The sequence below is a fragment of the Lemur catta genome, chromosome 9 (assembly GCF_020740605.2).
Source record: "Lemur catta isolate mLemCat1 chromosome 9, mLemCat1.pri, whole genome shotgun sequence".
Taxonomy (NCBI): domain Eukaryota; kingdom Metazoa; phylum Chordata; class Mammalia; order Primates; family Lemuridae; genus Lemur; species Lemur catta.
This window is the reverse complement of record NC_059136.1, coordinates 100,803,439-100,815,064: the sequence shown is the minus strand read 5'-3', so window position 1 is coordinate 100,815,064 and position 11,626 is coordinate 100,803,439. Positions and strand designations below refer to the sequence as shown.

The following is an 11,626-nucleotide window of genomic DNA, read 5'->3' as shown; positions in this document are numbered from 1 at the left end:
CTAACTAGGCTCCCTCTTTGTCCTGCTCCACACGATGCCTGCAAACACTTACTGGAGAGTTGGAGGCAGGCAGAAGCCAGGTCTGTCTGTAGGTGTCACAGCCATTCCCTGATAAGGGGGTGCACGAGGAGAATCCCAGATGGGATTCTTCCTTCCATCCATCTACACTTCCATCCTTCCTTTCTTCCTTCCATCCATCCATCCTTCCTTCCATCTATCCATCCCTCCTTCCCCCATCCTGGGGGAGTGCAGGGAGCAGACGAAGACACTGTGGTGCACTCAGCTGGACATGGAGGAACACAGGGAGCCAGGCAGGGGCTTTGCCAACCCATGGCAAAGCAGCAGGCAGAGGCTGTCTGGAGCAACTCCAGAGGTAAGCTGAAAGCTGTGCCTACACATTATTCATTAAACCTGAGAAACAGGGAGCATATTCCTCTTCCTCTGCTCACCTGGCATTTGTATTTATCTTGTGGTCCTTTTCAGGATTTGATCCAATCCACGGTATATGTGGAGGGCCCATTACATGCGGAGACTAACTGCTATGGCAGCTATAAAGGTGTATGCGGAAACACCCTGCCTACAGATGCTTACAATCTAGTAAGGTTGTCAAGGCAAAGCCTCAGGTAGTCACACATATCATATTAAAGGAGGTTCCATGTACCTTTCATCTCTCTGTATCTCCCTCAATGCCTAGCAGAACGGTGTTTCGATGTGAAATGCCAGTATTACTATTCTTTTGATGCCATCTTATATATTATTTCAAAGGAAATCTTATAGTTTCAATGATTTTTCCACATACAGCCAGCCTTTTCCTCACATGAAGAACATTTGTCTTAATAATTCATGATTATATACTGTCTTCATTCATCTAATGACAGTATGTGCTTTGAGAGATGATCCATGATAAAACATCTCTAGCAATGTTAGCTTGTCTTGCCGAACCCAGCATCTAACATGGAACTTCTTGTCTTCCATCTGCTTTACTCACACCTTACACTAGAGTTAAATAAAATATGTACGTGAACTACACCACCCCCCCACACACAATTCAACATCATCTTTCCAGGCTAAATAAGAAAAAATAAACAATAACATATGTGCCTCCTATTTTCCTTACTTGAGACAATACAGAAATGTTCACATATCATTGAAGTCATTTGGATCTTTGAATACTTGGGCTTCGAATTCCATCTGGCTCTGTAAAATAAAAGTGTTCAACTTAGTACAGATTTCCACAAAAGGTGGAACAACACAAAATGTTTTGTGTTATCTCCTGAGTGTGTGTAGAGGCGGGACAACTGAGGGATAGCAGGTGTGGAGAACTCCCAGTGCTCATGCGTGCTGCACTCACAGATCCTGTCAGTGCTGACTACACTCCAAACACAGTGCTTGCTCTGGGTCCATGAAGATGGACAAGGCCACTCAGTTCTCCATGAGTTTCCCATCTGATGGTGGAGACTGGCCCAAATCTAGCGAGTATAAGGCAGGGCCCTGAGAGCTGCAGTAGGGAAGGCACACGTGGACTCTGGGAAGCCAGGAGGATGAATCAGGGGACAGCAGGCCTCGGCAGGGAAGGACATGCTTCACAGAGCAGGAGAAGCCAGACTGAAAGCTGGGGGCGAGAAAGGGATGTGGTCCGGGAAGATAAGAATCCAAAGAGGGCTGATGGGATTTACTAATGAGGAAGGCAGGGTGACCTTGGCAATAGCAGATTCATGGATGGACAAGGAGAAGTGGCAGTAGTGTAGATTTTCAATGAGGACAATTCTTTCAAGAAATTTGACTACGAGAAGGAAAGCCATTGGACAGGAGATACAAGTATCTGTGGAATTGAGGAAAGTTCTCTCCTTTTTCCTTTCCTTCCCTTTCTTTCTTTCCTTTCTTTCTTTCTCTTTCTTTCCTTCCTTCCTTCCTTTCTTTTTCTTTCTTTTCTTTTCTTTCTTTTTCTTCCTTTATTTTCCTCCCTTCCTTCCTTCCTTCTCCTCTCCTCTCCTCTCCTCTCCTCTCCTTTCCTTTCCTTTCCTTTCCTTCTACCTTCCTTCCTCTCTCCCTCTCTCTCCTTTCCTTCCCTTTCTGCCTGCCTTTCCTGTCTCCCTCCTTCCTATCATTTTATTTTTCAGATGGGACAGTTTGGAATCTTTTAAAACTCTAATGAGAAGATTTTTCTAGAGAGGGAAGAGGTTGAAAATGTGTGGTAAATGTAAAGGTAAATGATGAAATAGTTCCTGAGGAGATGGAAGGAGACAGATCCAGAATTACCCATCCAGCAAGTTCTGAGATCTATCCATCATCCATCAATTCATTCTTCCATCCATCCATCCTTCCATCCTTCCATCCATCTATCCTTTCATTCTTACTTCCATCCGTCCTTCCAACCTTACTTCCATCCATCCATCCATCCATCAATCCATCCATCTTTCCATCCTTCCTTCCTTCCATCCATCCATCCACCCATCTATCCATCCTTCCATCTATCCATCCCTGCATCCTTCCTTCAATCCATGCATCCATCCTTCCATCCATCCATCTATCCTTCTATCCTTCCATCCTTACTTCCATCCATCCACCCATCCTTCCGTCCATCCATCCATCCATCCATCCTTCCATCCATTTACTAGGCACCTACCAAGTGCTGCTACACACAGGATATAGGGAAACAGTGAAAAATGGACCAAGTTGCCAATCTCCGATGAGCTTATATCTATGTGGTGAGACAGACAGTAAGTAAATGAGTAAGTATATCTTAAGTAATAAAAAGAACTGCTAAGAAAAGAAAGCAGAGCTAAGCGATGGAGAGGGAGTAGTTAAGATGGTCAAGATGAAGCTCTGTGAGCAAGTGGCATTTGAGCAGAGAGAGATGATGTGAGAAACTGAGGTACATGAAGGTCCAGGGAAAGGACTTCTGGGAAGAGGCGACAGCAAGTGCAAAGGCATGGAAGGAGGCCCCCTAGACAGCTGTGTACCTCCAGCAGCAGGAGAGAAAGGGCGACAGTAGATGTGGTTGGAGAGAGAGAAAAGGCCTGCTGTGTCAGCTTCAGAATGCACTGGAGGGCTTGCAGCAAGAGAGAGGCATGATAGCATTTGCATTTTAAATGTACTGGATATTGTGGAGAAAAATCAGTAGGGGACAACAGTGGACTCAAGAAAACTAGTAATCTAGGCTAGGTGAGAGATGACGGTGGCTTGATGTAGGGTGGTGGCTAACAGATGTGTGGGGAAGAGGTTATATTCAGAGATATATTTTAGAGGAGCAGCTAATGGTACTACAAGAAAGAAATCAAAGATGGCCTCTAGGTTTTTGACTGAACAACTGTGTGTATGTGGTTACCATTTATTGAGACTGGGGGAGTGGCAAGTTTTGGGGGAAAATCAAGAGTTTGTTGAGAACATCTAAGTGGACATGTTGAGCAGGCAGCTGGAGATACAACTAGAGCCTGGGGGACTGGTAATATTTATGTATCACATCATTCCATCTGCTTCAAATCCTCCAGGGAGGCCTCATCACCTTTGAGAGGAAACCTAGGCTCGGGACCCCCACGGGATGTGGTCCTCCTGTGCATCGCAGCCTCAACCCAGCCTCAGACTGCAACGGACACTCTTCCAATACTGACTCACTTGCATCTCTGGCCAGATCTCTTTCTCTCTCTCTCCCCCTCTTTTTCTCTTTTGTACATATGTCATTCCTTTTGCTCAGATTATTTTCCACTTTTGACCTGGCTATTTTGTCCTTTGAAATCCAGTTCTTCCCATAAGCCTTGCTGTCCCACCAGCCACTCCCCAGTCCTTCCACACAGCTGGTTCAGATGCCCTTCTCCCGACACTCTGCACATACCTCTGACTCTGGCACCAGCACACCCAGGGTACTCCACTAATTAGTGAGTGAACTCGGACAAGTTGCCTAAACCCTCCAAGCCTCAGTTCACTGAGGATAATAATACTATCTACTTCATACGGTTGTCAGGGGGCTTAAATGAGGCGATCTGGGGCATACTGCTTACAACATTGCCTGGCATAGATGAAGTACCATCCAAGTCATTAAATATCATTATAATATTTATCATACTTTTGCATAATTATTTTCATGTTTGTTTTCCCCCAGAAAATAGAGCCCTCAAGTGAAGCCACTGAAATTTTCGTCTGTGCTTCTGGCGCACATTAAGCCCCATTAATTGTTTACGGCATGAATGAATGAGTTAATGAATGAAAACAGCATTGGGCTACCATAAATAGTGATATGAAATGAACCAGTAGGTTCTTCAATGAGCGTTCTGTATTTAGAAGGTGTTCCCTGTGAGTCAACAGAGCTTGTCTGATCCACCACTCATCAAACCGAAAAGTTCTGGGTCATTTTTCCTAGGTTACGTTTTGGTTACCATTCAGTGAAAGTCACATCAGTACCTTTGGATCAGGTAGACATGGTCCAAAAGCTTCCAGAAGAAGGGTCTCTTCTCTCACAGCTTGTTCATAGTCTGCAAAAGACAGCTTCCCGTCATGGTCACGGTCCTGCAGGTGACCAGCAGCATGTTAGTCAGCACATAAAGTGCTTAAGAAAAATGCATACATTTTTCACAGTGAAGTGTTAATAGAGAAAAGGTGCTAGAAAAATAAGAGATTAGATAGCGAAATTGAAGAGAATTTTTAATATTATAATAAACAGCACAATTCAAGTGTTTTATTTTACCTAACAGGAAACTTACTAAATAAATTATAATTTCAATTTTTATTTCTTGTCCATATCTGGCCTATAAACTTCAATATAAAACTCCAAATTACCCATAATTACCATTTTCTTAAGTGTTATTTCGACCAAATCTTTAATTCCTTCATCAGGGTCTTCTTCAGATGGCTGTTTGAGAAGGCTGTTCTTCAACATGTGAAACATTTCCTCCTTTGAAATGAATCCATCACCATTCAAATCAAACACTTCAAAGCAATCTTTTTAAAAAAATAACAAATTGTGAATTTGATACTATCACTAAGGTAACACTTGCTATCTTGTTGATACTCTATCAACCTGGCAGACCTTGGTGGAACCTGATTAGTAAATGCTAATGTACAGCAGGTGAATACATTCAACAATCCTTAGAAAACGTGTCCTTACACTCAGCTACAAAAAAAGCATACCAAGGAACAATAACTTGAGCATTTACATCTTGAAACTCTTGGAAAGCTGATTGAAATATGACTCTTAAACAGAGTTCATCCGAATTAACTGAAAATTAATTAAGAATCAGAAATGTTCTTCAGTTTTATGGTTACAATTCAAGTAATGAAATATGTAAAATACTTACTATGTAAATGTATATGTACATAATTAGCATGTTCAGGAACGCATATGCAGTCTTCCTTGGTATGAATTACTCCTCAGAATCACTTGATTTTTGTTTTTACTAACATTCTTTCATCCCTTATTGACTTGAATAAAAGAGGCTAACAAGCATTCAAACCAACCAAACAAGGACCCACCCGCCCACTTCACTGTCTGAGTTGGAGGACATTGACTTAAGAGCTCTAAGTATGTTAGTTGTGATGTACAAACAGGATAATCTGCGATCTTACATTTCATTTTTTCTTCCAAAGATCCTCGAAGAAACAGTGATAATCCGTTAATCCACTCTGTTACACTTACACAGCCATCATTGTCTTTATCAAAACCTCGGAATACTAAAGAGAGAAAGGTACCATGTAATACCTGAGCTGCATTTTAATTCTCAGTATGGTATCTGCATTGGCATTGCTTGCTTTTAAAATTCAGAGAAAACTTCAGGATCATATGATTCCACGTTCTTATTTGACAAAAGGGAAACTAAGACATCATAACATCAGGAAACTCTTTTATTTAAACAGTCAAATTTTCTCTTTGTGTTTTGTGGGAACAAAGAAAGTTCTGAATGTATAAATATATTAATCACTAATTAATTAATGATATATTGGTATAAATATGTTAATTATATTAATCAGATATGTTAAATATGTTAATATAACAATGATATTTTATCAATATATTTTTGTTACTCAAAAAAAAGTAATGTTATTACATGATGGATTGAATTATATCTTAACTTTTATTGAAATATTTTCTTTGATGCAAGGAAATTTAAATGTCCTTTTAAAACTATTCTAGTAAATATTTATTATTATGTTTACTAAGTAGAAATTGACATGTTTGTGGTTTTATGCTATACAGTAAGTGAAGGAAACCTAGTTATTCAATATGACTTTGTTCTCTTCTTAATACACAAAATAGAGACAATATTACTTCGTTCCCTATGACCTTTGCAAAATTAAATTTTCATATTCATGTGAAATTGGTAATGTAGACATTAAACTTCCTGCCAAGAGTATGTCCAAGCTCCAAACTTTTTTAGTAGTTGTGGCTGGATTTGGCCAATTTGAATCTTGTATGTGTCTTACCTCTGTCCATTATCATGTCATCAGTCATTCCAAATGTCACATGCAGGATGTTTCGAAATGCATTACGATCTAGTCCAATGGCTGTTCCTTGCCGCTCTATGCCTTCTCCCACCAAGTTATAAAATAACTTTATAAGACAAGTCACTTCAAATGTATTAACTGTGAAAGAATACAATTAACATATAACAAAAAATACATTTTTTGTCTTTAAGTCCTAACTTACATTTTGCATTAATGAGGTTACAGAGAAACAACATCAAAGACATCAAATATGTAATTGTCTTAGGTTAGTAGAAGATGGCCAAAGCTACATTACCACTAAAATAAAAGAAGTAGCATTCCCTCCAAACAGGAGTTGTCATGTTTAGAACAAAAACCAATAACATTAGCCAAGTTACTAGAATAATGATTGTGGTGTCAGATCTTAAACTCGACAAGGCTGGTAGAAATATGATTCAAAGTAAGAATGGTAAGTTTTAAGAATGGTAACTTTCTTTCCCAGCATTTTGATTACAGGTATTTGTGAGATTTACAGTGTACACTTTCCCTGGAAATAGACACCAGGCTCATGAAAACTAGGTAACAATTTTCATTGCACTTTAGCTTTAATGAATTCATAAGCCAGATTTTGGAAATCAGGAAGACTTATTTTTCAATAAAGAAGCTTTTAAGCATATCGGAGCACCCAGTATGGGTCATCTTGACAATTATGTAAAAATTAACATGCAATTATTCAGAAGTTATTTTGGAGAAAGGAATTTTTTATTTAAACAATATTTACATACACAGATACCAGCCCATACATATAATTGCATAAAGGGTGGTGGTTATAAACACCAAGTTAATTATTTGTGTTCCAATCTCTATGTGAGGTATGTAAGTGAAAGGGTTGTTGCCTGGTCTTCAGAATATACAGGTGAGTCTAAATATTGGCAGAAAATGGGGATAATTTTTGTTTCAAAACCAGATAAAATTATGGTTGAGTATTTTTACAAACTAAAGGACAAAACCTGTGCATATATAACAGAAGACAGCACATAAGAACGGAGAAATCACACTTCATCCTGTAAGGTCAGGACAAGCTTGAGTGTGATTTTGGTTTTGAGAACCACATTTCCAGAGAAATACTGAAACTATGAAAAAGAAAAGATTTAGTAAATAAATTAAATAGTAGAGAAGAACATAATGGTTATGATTTTTGAAACAACTGTTAGTTACTAGAAAACGGTATGTGTTCCCTCAAAAAAACCACATAATTACCATATGATCCAATAATTCCGATTCTGGGTATATGCTCAAAAGAATTGAAAGCAGGCACCGAAACAGACCCTCATACACCAATGTTCACAGTGGCGTCAGTCACAACAGCCAAAATACAGGTGCCATCTAAGAGTCCACTAACAGATGAATGAATAAACAAAATGTGGCATATTCACATAATTGAATACTATTCAGCCTTAAAAAGAAAGGAAATTCTGACACATGCTACAACATGGATGAATATTTACAGACATTATGCTATGTGAAATAAGCCATACAAAAGGACAGATATTGTATGACTTTTCTTATATGAGATACTTAAAGTAGTCAAAATTATGTGCAGAGAAAGTAGAGACAGAAAATAGAACAGTGGTTGTCGGCCTGGGGAGGGGGCAATGGGGAATTAGTGTTTAATGGGTACAGAGCTTCAGTTTGGGAAGATGAAAATGTTCTGGAAAATGGATGGTGGTGATTGTTGTACAACAACGTGAATGTCAATGTCACAGAACTATACACTTAAAATGGTTAAAATGGCAAATTTTATGGTGTATATATTTAACCACACATATACACAGAAACCTCTAAAAATAAAGAGCTGTTAATGATTGGAGAAGAAAAGCCTACATGAAGAATGATATGCTCTATTCAAGAAATGCTAGCAGAGGGGATATTAATTAGCCATCTTTCCATTTCAGCTAAAATTAAAAAAAAATAGTTTATTACCCACTATGTCAAAGGTTAGCCCTATGAAAATTTTCCTTGCTAAATGTTTCTTAAATTCTAGAACACAATACTAAATGAAATTAAGAAAAATTCAAGAATGGATTTTCATCTTTTTAGAAAGTTCTAACTGTATCCTGCAGATCATATCTAGACGCTCTCCTAAGATTCTTCACTCTTCTCTGATGCTACAAAATGTATCCATTTCATCCTGGTACCATTATCATCTCGCAACTAAAAATAAATTTGACTTCAGGGGAAAGGTCCTCTGTTCAAAGAAATTTAAAATGATTATAATGTCCATGACATAACTACTTCTATAGAAATTAACTAGTAATCCTCAAAGTTTATAAGGCTCATTTTAAAACTTTTACATACAGAGAAAAATCAAAAGAGTTGACTTTTTCCTGCCATGGTTTCACTTAGCTTTAAAAATATATATTTACCTTTGGATTGCTCAGAGAATGTTTGTTTGCAATACAGTCAAACTTATTGAACAGGAACTAACTCAAATTCAGTATTGTGTACAGCAGATACTGCATTGTGTATGAGTATTTATCAAAAATGTTTACTAGATGTTGTAATAATATCTGGTCTTCTCCCAGAAATGAAAGTGTTTTAAGCAAAACAATGATAGAACAAAACTCTCATCAGATTATAATAACCATAATAATACCTTAAATTATAAGATGCTTTTTTTTGCCTTTTTTCTAAGAATTTTAAGATGCTTATACACACCATAATTTTTATTTATGTCACCAACTCACTAGGAGAGCATTCCTTACCACTCATTATATCAAATACGAAAGATGATTAGAAGGCACTAGATCCTGTAATCTCTAGAACTACATTAAAATATGTTTATTCCTCCTCCTCTGCACAATGAGCGTGTTTTGGGGATCATGGCTTCTGTTTATTCAAGTGGCACTAGTTTTGCAATCAGCATACAACTTCTAAGCTTGCTCACCAGACAATAATTTTCCTCATCTAAACCATATTTATGGTTTCCTCGCCCAAGCGCAGTTCGGTTTTCCAGTCTGAATACAATCCTAAAGCTTTCTATGAAATTCTAGAACCACCTTTTTAAATGTGAGCTTAGAGGAGGCACCTCCAATAAACGCTCATGTTGTCACCTGGCCACGTCTCCTTTATCTTTCAGCCCCACCAGGACCTGGCAAGTGGAAATCTACAGTTGGGAACCGATTCTTTACCATGTGTTTAGCTTTGCTGAGCTCTTTGGTTTCCAAACAAATTTGCTTGCTCTGAGACACAGATCTCTGGGCCACGTCAACTTATCTTTCCTAAGGTTGTTCAGATGTTGATGACGTTGGTGTACGTTGGTTAGTCTACTTTTCTTGGGTCCGGCGGTTTTTAGTTTTTAGTTTACACCTGTCTCAGGCTAAAACCACGTGTCTCGTGGGCATATACATCACGTTTCTATAATGAGAAGCAGGTCAGTCCTGTGCGGGAGTGTAGGTGGCACGAGTCGCAGTATCAGCTCCCAAGGCCCCGGGGTGCGTGCCCCCCCAGGAGCTGGCGCCCGCTCCCCTCCGGCTCTTTTCTCCAGGCAGCGGGCGGGGAGGGCCTACCCCACCGAGGCCCAGGAGGCGGGAAGCTGGCACAACAGCGGGCCTTAGCCCCGGTCGCACCGAGACCTGGGCCGAGAGCTCGGCTTGCCCAGCACTCGAGTCTTACTTACAGTGCTTGCAATTTTTAGTTAAGGTGTCAGTCAACTTCTGCAGCTTCTTGCGGTTCATGCCGGGCGCTCAGGGAATCCGGCGGCGGCGGCGCGCGGCTGCCGGCCCCCCGCGAGCCCAGGCGCTGGGGCAACCCGCTGGGTCTACGCCACCCGGCGCGTGCGCGGGCCTAACAGACAGCGTGGCCATGGCAACGGCTGGCCGGCCGCCGATTGGCTCCCGGGCAGGGGCGGGCCCAGGGGCATCCCCGCCCTCCACGCACCGTGGCCATGGCAACAGCCGGACCGCCGCTGATTGGCTCCGCGGGGGCGCGCACAGAGCCGGCCTGGATGCACGATGCTGCTAGGAGGTTCCCAGCCAGGCGCCTTGCAGACTGCTCTGATTGAGAACGTTGGAGTTTTAATTTTCAGTGCCACTGTCTTTTGGGTTGACAAGCACCTCTGTTTGACTACAGTGTAAATCATCAACGTCTAAAAATATGGTATGCATGCTGTGTGAGGTATTGTGCAGTATCATAATGTTTTGGGTAGTGTGGAACCTCTAGGGAAGGCTTGAGATCTGGGGGGACTTGGAGAAGCTTCACAAAATAGCAGGCGTGTTATCCACATGATAGTTTGCCAGGCCTTGTGCAGGAGGGTGAGCAGCTTACTCTTTAGGCAGAGCCGCTCTTTTTAGGTTGCCAGTCTTTGTGCTATGATACCAGGAGGGAGTCTGTCACTAGACAGTTCTATCTTCAGGTTTTTAGTAACGTTTCTGAGAGCAAGAAGTTGGAATACAGTCACAGGTTGCCTAAGGAAGGAGATATGTTCTGAGAAATGTGTCATTAGGTGATTTTGTCCTTGTGAAGACATCATAGAATGTGCTTACACAGACCTAGATGGTATACCCTACTCTGCACCCAGGCTATCTGGTATAGCCTATTGCTCCTGGACTACGAACCTGTACAGCATGTTACTGAACTGAATACTGTAGCAATTATAGCACAATGGCAAGTATTTGTGTCTCTAAACACACATAAACAGAGAAAAGGTACAGTAAAACTACAGTATTATAATCTTAAGGGACCACTGTTGTATATGTGGTACAATGTTGATTACAATGTCATTATGTAGCACATGACTGTAGATTTTTTTTCTCTTCCCGTACCCTCATCTCATTCTTGGGAGGTGGTGGTTGTCTGTGGAATCTGGGAAAAACCACTGGCAATTTTTAAACTGGTTAAATAGGCAGTCTCCCTAATAGAAACAGGCTGACAACTGCACTTAGGTGTGGGGTACAACCCAACCTTGGTTTTCTGGAAAATAGCCCAGTAAAATCTATCCTTTACGTACTTGAAATACAGATTCTGTGCCTGTAAAGGATAGTCCTTACACTTTAGTGTGGGAGGATTTTCTGCTTTTCATACCCACGGCAGAATATCCTCTTTGACTTAAGACAGCTAACTCAGCCAGGATCGCAGTTCAGTAACATACAGTATTTTCCAGAGGACTTACTTGTTTAACCTCAAAGGGGAAAATGCCTTTGGAATGCAAACT

At 40.5% G+C, this 11,626-nt stretch overlaps 1 protein-coding gene across 1 annotated transcript; it reads right to left on the bottom strand.

Annotated features, from left to right (window-relative positions):
• Positions 1–1,096: 1,096 nt before the first annotated feature.
• On the bottom strand, positions 1,097–10,231 carry CLXN (calaxin). The gene is made up of 6 exons (XM_045560687.1): positions 10,094–10,231; positions 6,415–6,573; positions 5,560–5,664; positions 4,784–4,935; positions 4,399–4,503; positions 1,097–1,197 (listed from the first exon to the last, which is right to left on the bottom strand). Exons 1-6 carry the CDS (start codon positions 10,149–10,151, stop codon positions 1,138–1,140), a joined length of 639 nt encoding a protein of 212 aa, XP_045416643.1. The 5' UTR covers positions 10,152–10,231; the 3' UTR covers positions 1,097–1,137.
• Positions 10,232–11,626: the final 1,395 nt, after the last annotated feature.

What these genes read in the sequence shown, in the direction of transcription:
- CLXN (XM_045560687.1), bottom strand. Translation starts at nt 10,151, where the DNA reads ATGAACCGCAAGAAGCTGCAGAAGTTGACTGACACCTTAACTAAAAAT. An exon ending in AACTAAAAATTGCAAGCACT is followed by an intron (nt 6,574 to 10,093) that starts GTAAGTAAGACT and finishes ATTCTTTCACAG; the next exon opens with TTAATACATTTGAAGTGACT. An exon ending in AAATAACACTTAAGAAAATG is followed by an intron (nt 4,504 to 4,783) that starts GTAATTATGGGT and finishes GGTCACCTGCAG; the next exon opens with GACCGTGACCATGACGGGAA.